Here is an 18,004-nt window from a genome sequence, read left to right on the forward strand (position 1 = left end):
GCACTAGGCTGTAGCTAAGCCCCCGAGTGAGAGGCAGACTCATCATTCGGTAGGATTTTTATCACTTAGGTGAGCACTGGGCTGCAGCTAAGCCCCCGAGTGAGAGGCAGACTCATCACTCGGTAGGATTTTTATCACTTAGGTGAGCACTGGGCTGCAGCTAAGCCCCCGAGTTAGAGGCAGACTCATCACTTGGTAGGATTTTTATCACTTCGTCTTATGCGAAATAGATTCGCAGCTAAGGTAATTCGTACAAAAAAAATGAACAACAATCATTCGGAAGAAGTAAATTATGTCTTTTGATAATAAGACTAAAAGGTATTTCTTATCACACCTCATCATTCTAAATATTTAAGAATAGAAAGGGCGGAGCAGATCCGCATTCCAGGCGCGTGGTTCATCTTTATTATGTTGGACGTTGAAGAGACGGTATGCTCCGTTGTGGAGCACCTTGGTGATGACGAAAGGGCCTTCCCAAGCAGGAGCAAGCTTGTGAGGTCTTTGCTGGTCCACTCAAAGAACCAGGTCTCCTTCTTGAAATGCTCGACCCCTCACGTTTCTAGCATGAAATCTACGCAAGTCTTGCTGATAAATGGTCGACTGGATCAAGGCCATCTCTCTTTCTTCTTCCAAGAGGTCGACTGCATCTTGCCGAGATTGTTCTGCTTCTTCTGAGAAGAGTTCGACTTGAGGTGCATTGTGGAGCAAATCACTAGGGAGCACAGCTTCAGCTCCATAGACTAAGAAGAATGGAGTCCTTCTAGTCGACCGGTTAGGGGTTGTCCTCAACCCCCACAGCACGGATGGGAGCTCGTCGACCCAGGCTCCCGCTGCATGTTTCAGGTCACGCATCAACCGAGGCTTCAATCCTTTGAGAATCAATCCATTTGCCCGCTCGGCCTGTCCATTCGACTGAGGATGAGCGACTGAAGCGTAGTCGACTCTCGTGCCTTGGGAGGCCTAAAAGGCTTTGAATTCTTCAGAATCGAAGTTCGAGCCGTTATCCGTGATGATGTTGTGTGGAACACCATATCTGAATATGAGTTCCTTGATGAAACTCACAGCTGTGCTTGCTTCAAGGCTTTTGATGGGCTTGGCTTCGATCCACTTGGTGAACTTGTCGACTGCTACCAGCAGATGAGTAAATCCACTCCTGCCTGTCTTCAAAGGTCTAACCATGTCCAGTCCCCAGACGGCGAAAGGCCAGACGAGCGGAATTGTTTTTAGAGCCGACGCAGGTTTATGAGCCGACGCAGGCTTCATTATTGGAAGAACCAAAGTGAATCTGGAGAACGTAATTGAGCTTGTCTCCACGGGGGGACACCAATACTACTCCAGCACCTGACCCGTTTAGCATCTTGGAACCATCGAAGAACATAGTCCAATGTTCCGAGTGAACTTGAGTCGGTAGTTGCTGTTCAATCCACCCGACAAGGAACTCCGCGATTGCTTGGGACTTGATAGCTTTCTTTGCCTCAAATTTGATGTCCAGTGGAAGGAGTTCAATCGCCCATTTTGCTACTCGACCAGTTGCATCTCTGTTATTCAGTATCTCAGACAACGATGCGTCGCTGACGACTGTAATAGAGTGATTAGAGAAGTAATGTGCAACCTTCTTCATGGTCATGTAAATTCCATAGACAAGCTTCTAATAATGAGGATAGCGCTACTTGGACGGAGTCAAAACTTCAGAGAGATAATAAACTGGGCGTTGAACCTTGTACGCTTTTCCTTCCTCTTCTCGCTCGACCGTGAGTACTGTACTGACAACTTGTCTAGTGGCTGCAATGTAAAGCAGTAAAGGCTCTTTGCTGATTGGCGCAGCGAGCACCGGCTGGGTAGAAAGCAGGGCTTTGAGCTCTGCAAACGCTGCATCAGCTTCTTCAGACCACTTGAACTTATCAGACTTCTTCATCAATCGGTAAAGAGGCAAGGCCTTTTCACCGAGACGAGAGATGAATCGACTCAAGGCGGCCAAACAACCAGTCAGCTTCTGAACGTCATGCACTCGCACGGGGCATTTCATTCGGAGGATGGTATCAACTTTTTCTGGATTGGCGTCGATCCCTCGTTCGGAAACGAGAAAACCAAGTAGCTTTCCTCCTAGAACTCCGAATGTGCACTTTGACAGATTAAGCTTAATATCGTACCTTCTTAGGTTGGCAAAGGTTTCTGCGAGATCAGTCAATAGGCCAGAACCTTTGCAAGACTTGATCACGATGTCATCCATGTATGCCTCCACATTCCGACTGATTTGGTTGAGCAGGCACTTCTGGATCATTCTCATGAACGTGGCTCCGGCGTTTTTAAGACCGAATGGCATGGTGACATAGCAAAAGCACCCGAATGGGGTGATGAAGGCTGTTTTTATTTCATCGGGACCATACAGTCGGATCTGATGATACCCGAAATAGGCATCTAAAAAAGACAAGCGCTCACACCCCCTAGTCGAGTCGACAATCTGATCGATACGGGGGAGAGGGAAGTGATCTTTCAGGCAGGCCCGATTGATATGCTTGAAATCAATGCACATGCGAAGTGAATTGTCCTTCTTGGGGACCATGACGACATTGGCAAGCCACTCGGAGTGGTAGATTTCACGGATGAACTCTACTGCCAACAGTCGAGCCACTTCTTTGCCGATTGCTTTTCTCTTCTGAACGGCGGACCGTCGAAGGTGCTCTTTGACTGGTTTTACCTTGGGGTCGACACGCAAACGGTGCTTAGCCGGTCCTCTGGGTACACCTGGCATGTCAGAGGGTTTCCATGTGAAGATGTCCCAGTTCTCACGGAGGAACTGGATGAGCGCTTCTTCCTATTTGCTGTCGAGCGTCGTTGATATGTGAGTCAGTGCAGCATTGGGATCAGTCGGGTGAATATGAATCGGCTTTGTTTCACCACTCGACTGAAACGCAGAGTCTGTCGCAGGCTTCTTGGCTCGGAGCAAATCACTCGGATCCGCACTCTTCTGATACTCTTGGAATTCAACCGCCGCCATCTGCGCATCGGCAATTTTGGAACCTTTCTGGAAACATTCTTCTGCTTTCTGCCGATTGCCAGTGACTGTGATCACACCTTTGGGACCAGGCATCTTCAGCTTGAGGTACACATAACACGGTCGAGCCATGAAACGCGCGTACGCCGGTCTCCCCAGGATGGCGTGATAAGCACTCTGGAAATCCATGACTTCAAATGTCAACTTTTCTTTTCGGTAATGCTTGGAGTCACCGAAAACCACGTCGAGAGTGATCTGGCTGAGTGACTTGGCCTTCTTTCCGGGAATAACACCGTGAAAGCTCATGTTGCTCTCGCTAAGCTTGGACATCGGGATGGCCATCCCCTTCAAGGTTTCAGCATACAGGATATTCAGGCTGCTACCTCCATCCATCAACACTTTAGTCAGTCGAGTGCCACCAACCACTGGGTCGACCACTAGCGCTTGCCTTCCGGGGGTGACTACGCGAGCAGGATGGTCTGGTTGGTCGAATGTGATGGCTGTCTGAGACCATTTCAGGTACGTGGTCGTCGTCGCTGGAGCAACCATATTCACTTCTTTGTTGATGACCTTCAACTGACTCTTGCTCTCAACATCAGCAAAAATCATGAGGGTGGAATTGACCTTGGGGTAACCGTCATCTTCCTCTTCCTCCTCATCTCTGTCCGACTCCTTGTCCTTCTCATTGGGTTGTTTCTCCCGGAACTGTTGGATCAGGAGTCGACATTGTCGAGTGGTATGCTTTGGGTAAATCAGATTACTTTCCTCATCTTTCTGCATGTGGATGTGACACGGCAAGTCCAGCACATCATTTCCTGCTTGATCTTTCACCTTCTTAGGAGGCCAGGGCCCCTTAGGTTTTCCCTTAAACTTTCCTTGAGCCACTGCTGCGATCTCCCCAGGTGCCGCTGGCTCGGCTTTACGCTTTTGCTTCCGACTGGAACCACCTCCACCGGCCTCTTGGCCGACTGGTTTACTCTTCCCGTTTCGGAGTTGATCCTCTTCTTCTCCGTTAGCATACCGGGTGGCTATCTCCATCATCCGGGTCAGAGTCATATCTCCAGTCCGACCGAACTTCAAAACCAACTCTCGATACTTAACGCCTTCCTTGAAAGCGCACACCGCCTGATGCTTCGAAACATTCTCCATGGTGTGATGCAAAGTTGTCCACCTCTGAATGAATTCCCTCAAAGTTTCATTCAGCTTCTGCACACAATGCTGCAACTCGGGAAGCCCTGCTGGCCGCTTGCACGTGCCCTCAAAGGTTCATACAAACACTCGAGATAGCTCTTCCCAGCTGTGTATACTGTCTGGGGCCAACTGAGTCAACCACGCTCGGGCTGACCCTTCTAACATTAGAGGGAGATGCTTCATTGCTATTTCGTCATTTCCGCCTCCAATCTGCACAGCCACTCGGTAATCTTCAAGCCAAGTTTCAGGCTTGGACTCCCCGGTGAACTTACTGACTCCTGTTGCCAATCTGAAGTTGGGAGGAATCACTGCTGCTCTGATGGCTCTGCCAAAAGACTCTGGGCCTGAAACATGTAATCTGCTGCCACTCGGATGATCTCTGCCCAGATCTTCTCTGTGTGCTCTATTCCGGTCGACCAGGCCTTGAACGAGAATGGATCTCGCATCGAAGCCTGGTTCTCTTGGGTCAACTAGAACTCTGCGCTCGTCCTTGTGACGGCTCCTGTCATCGTTCTGCCGAGGCACGTACGAAGAAGTCCTCGGAGGAGGCGTTGGCACTCGACGACGATTGTCGCAGTCGAACTGACGATCATACTGCCCACGACATTCACGCCGCGGAGGCGATCTTAGGCTATGGGCTGATTGAACTGTATCTGCCACCGCGGATCTACTGTGTATCCTATTCCACGACTGAGACACCGCAAAATTCTGCTCTCGTGCCGCTCGGAGCAGGGCCCTGATCTGCTCCAACCCTCGGCCAGCCTCTGACTGAGAAGGTTGAATCGACTCTGCAATTCGGGCCGCAGCAGTGAGGTTCTGAATTGGAGTATGGTATACCTTAGGTGGAGGTGGGAAAAGCTGCCGTCGACTGGAATCAAGAACTCGATCTCGGGCTCGCTCATCGAGAGCGCGCTGCAGGTTCTCTAGTCAAGTGCACTCAACCAAGTTAGCCAAGCGCCCTCCTCCAAGGCCCGAGCCTCGGGAGTTTCCCCAACGATGGGCATGTGAAGTGCGTCTATGTTGCGACGACGAAGATCCTCTCTCTGCTGCGAAGAGAGAGGTTCGGGATGGTACTCCTCGTGGACACGTGATGGATTGCCGCCAGCTCCATCGCCGTCCTCACGGCGAAATCCAGGCGGGCTACGCGGACCATCGACCATCAGGACTTCAGCCACATGATCGCTGCTATCGAGACTCAGACGACATCTTCGCGGAGCCAGTCGACAGATCGAACAGGCCGTGGAGGGTTTCGTCGGGCTCGATTTGCCGCCACTTGATGAGTGGTCGAACGCCGAGCCACCGCGTGCTTCACCCACCGCTGAAGCCATGACCGACCAGATCGCTTGCGGCGGCGCACAGCGGGGAGGGAAGATGTTGCCGGAGTCGACTGATACTGGGTCGGCGGCTGCCGAAGAAGGACGCCACGAACGCACGCGCGAAAGTGCGTCGCTTCTCGCAAGGGGAGCACCTCGACAACAAGTGGAGCTTCCTGGAGCCACGCTGAGTCATCGGCGACGAAAATGAGCACGCCGAGACGGATCTCGCAGCCCACAACCATCTTGCTGCCGGAAACCATGACGATGATCGGAAAATAAACTTGCAAATTCACCAACAAGTCGCTAAGACACCCGCCCCAAGGTGGGCGCCAACTGTCGTGGTTCTAAGTCCGACAGTAGAAAGGGTGTAGGTATGGAGAGGCAAGATCTTAGCTATGGCGAAGATGTACACACGAGGTTTTACGAGTTCAGGCCCTTCTCGGAGGAAGTAACAGCCCTATGTCTCGGTGCCCGGAGGCGGTCGATTGGATTATGTGTGTTGTGTTACAGGGGGTGCCCCCTTGTCCCAGAGGAGGGGGGTGGCTTATATAGAGTGTGCCAGGACCCTAGCCCACCTCCACTACAAGGAGCTTAATGTACATAAAGTAAGGGCTTTACTGGTAACGACAGTCTTAAATACTCTTAATGGTCATGAAGACTAAGGAGTGCATGCCCGGCCATTATGCGTTCTTCCGACTCCTGGTCTTCGATGTAGTCAAGTCATTCCCCATACGGTCGAGTGAAAGTGGGGAATGACGGTCGAGTGATTATACCGTCGAGTGGATTCTTGGTCTTCTTATCTTCTGGGGTAGTGACCTTGAGTAGGACGTATAGGTCAGGCCTATGACCCTACCCCAGGTCTGTATCCTCATCACCCCCCTTCCACGTATGCATGAAGGGGAAGGAAAGAGGGGGGGGGGTGTGAGGGAAGGAAGTGGGAATCCTAATCCACACTTTCCTTTCCCTTCCCCCTTTCCTTCTCCTCCTCCTATGGCCTTATAGGGCGCACCAGCCCCTTGTGGGATGGTTGTTCCTTCACAAGGCCCATATGGCCCATAGGATTGCCGGGGGTACCCGAAACACCTTCCGGTGACCTGATAAGTACCCTATACCCTCCGGAACACTTCCAGTGTCCGAATACCATCGTCTTATATATCAATCTTTACCTCTCGACCATTTTGAGACTCCTCAACATGTCCATGATCTCATTCGTGACTCGAAACAATATACGGTCACCAAATCACATAACTCATATAATACAATATCGTCATCGGACGTTAAGTGTGCGGACCCTACGGGTTCGAGAACTATGTAGACACGACCGAGACACCTCTCTGGTCAATAACCAATAGCGGAACCTAGATGCTCATATTGCCTCCTACATATTCTACGAAGATCTTTATCGGTCGAACCGTTATGACAACATACGTAATTCCCTTTGTCCATTGGTATGTTACTTGCCCGAGATTTGATCGTGGGTATCTACATACCTAGTTAAATCTCATTACCGACAAGTCTCTTTACTCGTTTTGTAATACATCATCCGGCAACTAACTCATTACTTACTTTGCTTGCAAGGCTTCTTATGATGTGCATTACCGAGAGGGCCCAGAGATACCTCTCCGATACTGGGAGTGATAAATGCTAATCTTGATCTATGCCAACTCAACAAACACCTTCGGAGATACCTTTAGAACATCTTTATAATCACCCAGTTATGTTATGACGTTTGATAGCACACAAGGCATTCCTCTGGTATCCGAGAGTTGCATATCTCATAGTCGAAGGAATATGTTTGACATGAAGAAAGCAATAGCAATAAAACTGAACGATCATTATGCTAAGCTAATGGGTGGGTCTTTTCCATCACATTATTCTCCTAATGATGTGATCTCGTTCATCAAATGACAACACATGTCTATGGTTAGGAAACTTAACCATCTTTGATTAACGAGCTAGTCTAGTAGAAGCTTACTAGGGACACCGTGTTTTGTCTATGTATCCACACATGTATTAAGTTTCCGGTTAATACAATTCTAGCATGAATAATAAACATTTATCATGATATAAGGAAATATAAAATAAGAACTTTATTATTGCCTCTAGGGCATATTTCCTCCAGTCTTCTCCTCTGAACAAACCGCCGGCCTCTAGGTCATATTTCCTTCAGTCTTCCCTTCCGACCAAACCGCCGGGTCTAGCGCGACGCAACCCTTCCATGTTGCTACCTTAGACTAGATCGCCATGAAGATCGGGCACCCCCAGAGAAGATGAACCGAGGTCTCGAGGTTTTTGTTGCAGAGCGGGCGGAAATAGTTATTCTTCCACCCCCTTCGCTGAAGACGATCGTTGCACCATAGCCTGTCGTGATGCAACAACCAACACAACATTTTGACTTTCCCAGGAGCCCAAACCTTCCAGATCGTGGATATAAATGTGAGGCGCGATTGATCTGAGAACTACATGTTGTAGGGCAAGCGTGTGGAGTACTCGTCGTTGCCGCCGACCGTGCAAGCAATCTCATCATCAACTCCATCGACGAGCGTGATGCTAGTGGTGTGGATGGCCCGAGGAAGGTAGACGAACTGCGACAAAATGTTGTTGGCGTTGTCATGGCGCAGATCGTGAACCCAACGGTCCCCGCACAACGCGACCACCACCGACTTGTTCTTTCTAGTGGAATGATTGAACAGGTCCAGGAAAGCAAGCCGAAGAGGGCGACCACACAACTAAGAGCAATGCTAGAAGCTTGCCTTCTCGCCATTGCGAATGATGACGAATGTCACGGAGGCGAAGAGAGCTCTGTCCTCGTCATCCCATAGCGTGCCAGAGCCAACCCAGGGCCTCTTTGGATGCCACCAAGCGAGCCATAGCCAATAGCCTCATAGTCACCGGGAAAGTCTCCTCCCACCGAACAAACATTGTTGGAAAGCCTAAAATAAATCCAGGAAATGCGAGCACTAGTGTCGTCATCGCCCCTCCGGGCAAACCTTGTTATAGTAAATAATCAGGAAGTCATCGTGCTAAAGGCCCCAAATGACTAGCGCACCAAAAAAGCACTCGTCACCATTAAAGAGAAGCATAGATCAAAATGATCCAACTTGTAGACACATGAACGCAGACTGGATCCGCGCAGATCCACAGAAGACAAACACCGGCCAAATCTCGTGAGATCCACTGAAACTAAACCTCTGCATCATATGAACGCACGCACACACACCCTACCTCTACGTACATTTAGAAATAGAGGCATGGATAAAAAAACAAAACACATAGCATAGGAAGGTGGGGAGATGAGGGAAGATGATGAAACGTAGCCTACCTCTCCAGATCGTAGATCGGGAGCCGACGAGGAGGCGTTGGATGAAATATTGAAAAGAGCCGACAAACTACGCCGATGAGCCCCCATTGCCATCGCTAGGCCTCCAATGTCACCTGGACAACAACCATGGAACTGGAGTTTGCTCTGGTACTCGTCGAAATATATGAGGGATGAGATGTGGGAAAGGATTTCAAAGGTTTGGAGCTAGCTGGAACAAAGCCATCGCAATCGACGAGTGGATTAGGTGACCCGATGTTGGAGACGGAAAGAGTTTGTCAAACAATGATACCTCCGTTAATGGGGAAGAGCTGGCTGGGGCAACACCGCCACTTACTCCACCGAGATAGATCAGAGAACGGGGAAGGTAGTGCTACAGGGGAGGTTTCTTCAAAGTGGATTTCGTTCACGGTGTGAGTGCAAGATGTAACATGAAAGTATCTGGAATTCCACGCAAATCTACCTGTACCACATGTTTTACATCAAACGGCTGAGGATGCTGGATCGCACGATCGCAGCTAGAACCCAGATCTTCTTCGAGCAAGACCATTTCGAATTCTAAATTTCGAATGGGACAAGCTGCTGTCTGTCATCCGGGCCCCACTTATTAGTGGCACTCAGCTCCCCATCCACGCGAAAGAGCCAGCCGCTACCATCTCCACCACACGGCCACAATCTCTGACCCTCGCTCCTCCCCCCACCGCAACCAAGGAAGGAGGCGGTGGAGACGGCAGGAGCCGACTAGTGCCGCATACAGCCCGCTTGCAGCGACGCCTCCTCGGATGCTCCCGTCTCCGATACCAAATAGTTCGGTGCTTGCGGCGGCGGTCTAGGTGTGGTCGCCGGAGTCGTTGGCCCCGTCCCGGAGCGACGCAGAGCACATGGCCGAGGCCCTCCTCCACCACCTCCCCCGCCGCTTCGGCGCTTCCACCTCCGCATCCTCGTCGCCGTCCTCCCACGTGGTCCTCTCACCCGCCCCGCGCGCCGACCTGCGGGTCACGCGCTTGGCGGCTGCCGCCCCGCCTGGGCGGCCACGCCGGCTCATGGTGCGTGCGCGCTCTTTTTCTCCTGTGGCTTCCTCGGAGAGAGGATTTATGCGCTGTTAAGGGTTTTTGCCCTGTTGTGATGAGAGAAGCTCGAGTCTCATGTAGGGTTTGGAGTTTTGGGAAGATGGGGTTGCAGAAGTCTTCTGATTGTTTAATTGGGGTTTCGTTCTGGATTACATACACAATAGGGAGTGTGTCCTGATTACTTTGCTGATTCATGTGGAGAGTTTTGTCATTATATGCAAACAAAACAGATACACCTGCAAGCCATAGATTTATTTGTGATGTTGGAATGAGTCTAATCGATGGCATTTACACACTATTTGCTTGATTTGGGCCATACGAATCACATTTACCATCACCTCACCTCTCCCTGAGAATTGTACACACGGATATTGGAAGTTGTGAATATACTTCAGACTATGTTACTTCATCCTTGGTTGAAGTTCTTTATGATGTGCTGAAACTAGAAAGGCTTCTTGCATTTACATGCTTGGGACATGGATAGGGTTACTGCTTAATTTATGCAACTGAGTGCTGAGAGTATTTGATGTCTTTGGACTTTCCATTGTTCTCGTGCCAGGCCCATGCCGCAGTGCGTTCAGAGACTGGTGAGCAACCAAAATGGTGGGAAAAGAATGCTGGTGCAAATATGATTGACATACACTCCACACAGGAGTTTTTGGATGCACTAAGGGATGCAGGCGATAGGCTTGTTATTGTAGAGTTTTATGGAACTTGGTGTGGTTCTTGCCGGGCACTCTTCCCAAGGGTAATTACCACTAATTCGTACTGATATATATGTAACTATGCACCGTTTGATTTTTTTCATGCCTTGATTGCCTTTTCTTTCAAATTTTGTTTCTCACATGTGTAGTTATGACTTCACATAGTTGTGTGGATAGATGTCATTTAGAAGGTATGTTGCTTGTGTAATAGTGTAGTACTGTTTGTTTCTTGATCTTGTTCCCGAGTTGCCAATGATCTTGTACAGAAACAGGGAAACATTTTCCTTTCTATTTATAATTGGTAGATTGGTATTGACAATCTTTACAAGACTAGGGCTAGATCTAAAGAAGTACTCTCTCGTTTCAAAATGTAAGGATATAGTTTCTGCAATGTTGTTTCGAAATATAAGGCTTGAATGTAGAATAACAACAACAACAACAACAACAAAGCCTTTAGTCCCAAACAAGTTGGGGTAGGCTAGAGGTGAAACCCATAAGATCTCGCAACCAACTCATGGCTCTGGCACATGGATAGCAAGCTTCCACGCACCCCTGTCCAAAGCTAGCTCTTTGGTGATACTCCAATCCTTCAGGTCTCTCTTAACGGACTCCTCCCATGTCAAATTCGGTCTACCCCGCCCTCTCTTGACATTCTCCGCACGCTTTAGCCGTCCGCTATGCACTGGAGCTTTTGGAGGCCTGCGCTGAATATGCCCAAACCATCTCAAACGATGTTGGACAAGCTTCTCTTCAATTGGTGCTACCCCAACTCTATCTCGTATATCATAATTCCGGACTCGATCCTTCCTCGTGTGGCCACACATCCATCTCAACATACGCATCTCCGCCACACCTAACTGTTGAACATGTCGCCTTTTAGTCGGCCAACACTCAGCGCCATACAACATTGAGGATCGAACCGCCGTCCTGTTGAACTTGCCTTTTAGCTTTTGTGGCACTCTCTTGTCACAGAGAATGCCAGAAGCTTGGCGCCACTTCATCCATCCGGCTTTGATTCAATGGTTCACATCTTCATCAATACCCCCATCCCCCTGCAGCATTGACCCCAAATACCGAAAGGTGTCCTTCTGGGGAACCACCTGGCCATCAAGGCTAACCTCCTCCTCCTCACACCTAGTAGTAATGAAACCGCACATCATGTACTCGGTTTTAGTTCTACTAAGCCTAAACCCTTTCGACTCCAAGGTTTGTCTCCATAACTCTAACTTCCTATTTACCCCTGTCCGACTATCGTCAACTAGCACCACATCATCCGCAAAGAGCATACACCATGGGATATCTCCTTGTATATCACTTGTGACCTCATCCATCACCAATGCAAAAGAATAAGGGCTCAAAGCTGACCCCAGATGCAGTCCTATCTTAATCGGGAAGTCGTCAGTGTCGACATCACTTGTTCGAACACTTGTCACAACATTATCGTACATGTCCTTGATGAGGGTAATGTACTTTGCTGGGACTTTGTGCTTCTCCAAGGCCCACCACATGACATTCCGTGGTATCTTATCATAGGCCTTCTCCAAGTCAATGAACACCATATGCAAGTCCTTCTTTTGCTCCCTATATCTCTCCATAAGTTGTCATACCAAGAAAATGGCCTCCATGGTCGACCTCCCAGGCATGAAACCAAACTGATTTTTGGTCACGCTTGTCATTCTTCTTAAGCGGTGCTCAATGACTCTCTCCCATAGCTTCATTGTATGGCTCATCAGCTTAATTCCACGGTAATTAGTACAACTCTGAACATCCCCCTTGTTCTTGAAGATTGGTACTAATATACTCCGTCTCCATTCTTCTGGCATCTTGTTTGCCCGAAAAATGAGATTGAAAAGCTTGGTTAGCCATACTATCGCTATGTCCCCGAGACCTTTCCACACTTCAATGGGGATACAATCAGGGCCCATCGCCTTGCCTCCTTTCATCCTTTTTAAAGCCTCCTTGACCTTAGACTCCTGGATTCGCCGCACAAAACGCATGCTGGTCTCATCAAAGGAGTCGTCCAGTTCAATGGTAGAACTCTCATTCTCCCCATTGAACAGCTTGTCGAAGTACTCCCGCCATCTATGCTTAATCTCCTCGTCCTTCACCAAGAGTTGGCCTGCTTCGTCCTTGATGCATTTGACTTGGCCAATGTCCCTCGTCTTCCTCTCTCGGATCTTGGCCATCTTATAGATGTCCCTTTCGCCTTCCTTCGTGCCTAACCGTTGGTAGAGGTCTTCATATGCCCGACCCCTTGCTTCACCAACAGCTCGCTTTGCAGCCTTTTTCGCCATCTTGTACTTCTCTATGTTGTCTGCACTCCTATCCAGGTATAGGCGTATGAAGCAATCTTTCTTCTCTTTAATCGCCTTCTGGACATCATCATTCCACCATCAGGTATCCTTATCTCCGCTTCTTCTTCCCCTGGACACTCCAAACTCCTCCGAGGCCACCTTACAAATGCAAGTCGCCATCTTCATCCACACATTGTCCGCATCCCCTCCTTCCTCCCAAGGGCCCTCCTTAAGGACCCTCTCCCTGAACGCCTGAGCTACCTCCCCCTTGAGCTTCCACCACTTCGTTCTAGCGACTTTGGCACGCTTATCCCGCTGGACACGAATCCGAAAGCGGAAGTCAGCAACCACCAACTTATGTTGGGGTACAACACTCTCTCCAGGTATCACCTTACAGTCTAGGCACGCAAGCCTATCTTCTCTTCTCGAGAGGATGAAATCAATCTGGCTAGAGTGTTGGCCACTACTAAAAGTCACCAGATGTGATTCTCTCTTTCTAAAGAGGGTGTTAGCTACAATCGTGTTGTAGGCTAGAGCAAAGCTTAAGACATCTTCTCCTTCTTGATTCCTGATGCCATAGCCAAAGCCCCCATGCGCCCTTCAAAACCTGTGTTAGATGTACCCACGTGGCCATTGAGGTCTCCTCCTATGAAGAGCTTCTCACCAATCGGTACACTCCTAACCATGTCTTCCAGGCCTTCCCAGAACTCCCTCTTGGTGTTCTCATTGTGGCCTACTTGCGGGGCATACGCGCTGAAAACATTGAGAACCAAGTCCTCAACTACCTGCTTGACCAGGATAATCCGGTCCCCACGTCTCTTGACGTCTACCACTCCATACTTGAGGCTCTTGTTGATCAAGATGCCTATGCCATTTCTGTTTGCAGCCGTCCCCGTGTACAACAGCTTGAAGCCGGTATCCTCCACCTCCTTCGCCTTCTGTCCTCTCCATTTGGTTTCTTGGACGCAAAGGATATCAACACCTCTCCTCACCGCTGCATCAACTAGATCCCGAAGTTTCCCTGTCAGAGACCCTACGTTCCAGCTACCTAAGCGAATCCTCCTAGGCTCGGCTAGCTTCCTTACCCATCGCACTCGTCGAGTCAAATGCGAAGACCCTTGCTCATTTTCCACTACATCCGGGTGGCGATGTAGCGCGCCACTAAGGATGCGACGACCCGATCCTCGCTCACTTGCCACCGTATCCGGATCAAGATACGGCGCGCCACCTGGGGGGTGACGGCCCGGCCCTTGCTCATTTTTCACCACACCCGGGTTCCGATGTGGCGCGTCGCTGAGAGGGTTATGCCCCAACGAAAATCTTTTGGGTTTCATCTCCATAAGAGTGGCTGAGTTTTTACGTTGGCTCGCCAAGCCTATCACAACCCTCCTCCTTTACCCGGGCTTGGGACCGGCTATGTTGAGACAACATAGGCTTGAATCTAGAATGGATATTTTTTTTCTCTTTCGTCATCATTTATCTTCCCTCTCTTGAAAATTTACCATAGACACACATACTACATATTATCTCTCTTATTATGTTATTATCAAGACATTAGCACCATACGATGGTACTCTTTTAGCAACCCATCATTGTGATGAGATAATAGGTTTTTGGTGAGTCGTCAGCTGTTACTGTTCTCTAAAATAGAAGAGAATTATTGATTGATCGCTGCATAGCTGAATGATATAGTGCCTTGAAGATGCTTAGAGGGTATGGACATATAGTGTTGAGTTAAGGCCAATTCCTTTGCTGAAATCTTCCTGGATCAAGTTGACCACGAGGTCATGCCTGATAGTGTGTTGCTGAAAATTCTGTGGTCCTGGTCCACCTAGAGATTCCACCAAGGGTAAAGATAACTCCATTTGAGTTCTTTGCTGCTTGGGCAGAGATCTTCTTGGTTCTTGCCACCATTCTGCCCGCCTGCAAGGTTCACAGAGAAATCTGTTCTGAAGTGTCACGGAACCAGCAACAAGCGCTGGAATTTTTATGCCAAACCTGCTATAAAAAGTCCCAGTCAAGCAATGCGCAGGTCACCTTTCTGCATTCTAGTCACGATAGAGAGTGCTAATTTATTAAGTATTCTTTCTTTGAACATTTAATCATTTATTAAGCATACTTAGGATTTGACAATCATCACAAGAATGTGCCAGTTTAGCATTTAGCTGGTACTCCCTCCTTTCCAAAATATATGGCGCACTTGACTTTGCACGGTCTTTAACGCACAACTTTGACCACTAATACATACAAAATTATATGAATCTAGCATGTATAAGTGGTATCATCGTATTTGTCTTGCAAAATAGTTTTATTTCATATATCTTTGTACTAATTCTGTAGGCATGCTATAAATGAAAATCATAATCAAAGCTATACAGAGGAAAAAAAGGGCAGCCCGGTGCATGTAGCTCCCGCTTGCGCAAGGTCCGGGGAATGGTCCGGCCACTTTGGGTCTATTGCACGCAGCCTTTACCTACATTTCTGTAAGAGGCTGTTTCCAGGACTTGAACCCGTGACCTCAGATTTAAAAAAGGGCAGCCAGGTGCATGTAGCTCCCGCTTGCGCAGGGTCCGGGGAAGGGTCCGACCACTTTTGGCTCCCTATATTGATGCCTCTGAAGATTCTCACTTTGGGAAGGAGGGAGTAGAAAGCATTACCAGTTAGTTAACAGTTCACAAGAAAAGGAGAGGCCAAGCTGCAAGGTAGACGTATCCCTGATTAGGGCTCCCTATATTGATGCCTCTGAAGGTTCTCACTTTTTACCAAGTTATTACACACCTGTTGTTTCTTACATAGAAGCTTATAGCCTTTTGAAGGCTGTAACAAGGCCTGGATTCCAGAATCTACTGAATTTGTGTGCATAAGTTATTACCTGCTGAACTGTCCGTCCTAAACTCATTGTCTTGCCATCTCCTTGTGGCTCTTTTCTCAGCCCCTCAATTTGGTTCGTTCTGTAGCTGCATTATGTTTAATAGGCATGCAGCTGTTGGGCATAGATCATCGCCAATGGCTGGCTGATTGTGTTTGCTTTGGGCATTATGTTAGCATTGCAGATCTTGCTTGGTTCATGGTTCTTGAGTGACTTGGCTGCATAGTATTGAATTCATGCTCCAGCCAACTCATCCAAAAGTCTGAACTGATGGAGGGAGGCGGGCAATATATTTCAACACTCCCCCTCATGTCTAGGCTATTTTAGTCCTTAGACGTGGGATCGATGTAGGCCGCAGAATCGTTTTATTTTAATACTGCGTTGGCAGGTCTTGAACTCAAGACCTCTTGGCTCGGATACCATATTGAATTCATGCTCCATCCAACTCATCCAAAAGTCTGAACTGATGGAGGGAGGCGGGCAATATATTTCAACACACCACGACTGAGATTGCCCTTGCTTTAAAAAGGCTGCTTGCTTGCAATTACGAGGCGGCTCACCTTTGCTCAGGTCATGTGTTTTGGTGGCCACCTCATCTCCGTGACAATACGAGCTCTTACTGTCAACTTGCTAGCGACTTGCCATCTAGCTTAGCAAGGACTTTGTTTATTATCAGTTTGAAGAACTAATGGATGCTTTATGGATTTTATCATGATAGACTTTTTGTTTGACATTTTTGTGGCAATCCCTTTTTATAAACTCCATACTGAGTCGATTCATTGGTCTCACAGGTTCATTTTTTTACCTTGTGCTACTTGCTTTCCTTAAAACATAAGTAGTTTATGATTGCCATCTGATAGCATCTCCCTAACATGTATGTTTGGTGAGTGCATAAAATACTGTTCTGAAACTAATGGCATCTCAAATCACAATGCAGCTGTGCAGGACAGCCACGGATAATCCTAATATCGTGTTCCTAAAAGTAAATTTCGATGAAAACAAACCTATGTGTAAACGACTAAATGTGAAGGTCCTCCCTTTCTTCCAGTTTTATCGCGGAGCCGATGGGCAACTGGAGGCGTTCTCATGTTCCTTAGCTAAGGTAAACCTACATCATCCCCTTCATAGGTCACCTTACAATAGGTAATCTTTAGTTACAACTCATAATGTACTGTATCAGATTGTCGGAAACTCCAGACACATGATCTTGTTCTAGAGAGGCTTCTTTTGCAAGTGTTTTCACTTTATTGTTTTGTTGTTCAACAATGGGTTCAGAAAATAGGCACCGATAAATACTTTGTAACGTTTGTCCAAGTTCCGTATGCTCTCATTAAATCCAGTCTCTCCTTTACAGTTTCAGAAGCTGAAGGATGCCATTGCCGTTCACAACACTGATCGCTGCAGCATTGGTCCACCTGTCGGAGTAGGGGATGTGCTTGATAGTTCGAGCTCCCAGGAGAAACCTACAGAAGCTGCAAGCTAGCCCTCCTTGGAAATCATCTGTTTCTTTGTCCGACTCATTTTTTTGCCCCACTGTAATCAGCTCAGGACAATCTTCAGTTTTCCTGTATAGAGGGGGTTCACGTACGCATCAGGTGTTGTGAGGATTACTGTTTTACTCTCAGGGAAGGAAACTGTGTATCATATATAGCGTGTCAGCTTTTCCTTGTGCTTGGCAGAAGCAGTAGTGTTATACTACATCATTTTAGGGGTGGTAAAAGTCATGAACTCCGTCCTGGGGCTGTCACACACCGTTGGTTTGGCCAAGGACGTGTGGTGAAGCTAGGCCTAGGTAACGAATAAAGAAGCGGCCGTTTATTTCTAATTACACTGATTTTCGTATATCTTAGTGATCTCTCTGAGCCATCCCAATCATCATCTGTGCCTCACTATCTGTGAACAACAGAGCAGAAATCGCAGCAACATTTTGCTAACATTGTGCTCTTTTGGAATACAATTTTTGTATACTGTGTTGTACAATTTGAAGGCTATGTTCAACCATCAGGTGGGCATCCAGCTGAATTTTTTGGTTAATATCAGCTGATTTCATTAACTCTTCCTTTCTTCCCGTGTGGTTATTGTTCATAACGGAAGCACGTTTTAGCAACTGCATACTGAGTCAAGTGACTCAAAATTAATGAATTATTCAGACAATCAAGAATATCAAACAGATAAGAAAACCTTATTTTCTGGCTAAATAGCCGCATCTCTTCTCTTCGCCCTGGCACATCCAAGGTCCTTTTCAA

At 48.0% G+C, this 18,004-nt stretch overlaps 1 protein-coding gene across 2 annotated transcripts; it reads left to right on the forward strand.

Annotated features, from left to right (window-relative positions):
- The first annotated feature begins 9,460 nt into the window (after positions 1-9,460).
- LOC119329103 (thioredoxin-like 2, chloroplastic) lies at positions 9,461-17,600 on the forward strand. 2 transcript variants are annotated; one of them, XM_037602113.1, is made up of 4 exons: positions 9,461-9,867; positions 10,451-10,639; positions 16,807-16,860; positions 17,113-17,600. In XM_037602113.1, exons 1-4 carry the CDS (start codon positions 9,703-9,705, stop codon positions 17,239-17,241), a joined length of 537 nt encoding a protein of 178 aa, XP_037458010.1. In that variant the 5' UTR covers positions 9,461-9,702; the 3' UTR covers positions 17,242-17,600. The 2 variants fall into 2 exon arrangements, with proteins under 2 accessions (XP_037458010.1, XP_037458005.1); XM_037602108.1 differs by having other exon boundaries at positions 9,464-9,867; positions 16,696-16,860.
- The last annotated feature ends 404 nt before the right edge of the window (positions 17,601-18,004 follow it).

This window comes from Triticum dicoccoides, chromosome 1B (assembly GCF_002162155.2).
Source record: "Triticum dicoccoides isolate Atlit2015 ecotype Zavitan chromosome 1B, WEW_v2.0, whole genome shotgun sequence".
In the NCBI taxonomy this organism is placed as follows: Eukaryota; Viridiplantae; Streptophyta; class Magnoliopsida; order Poales; family Poaceae; genus Triticum; species Triticum dicoccoides.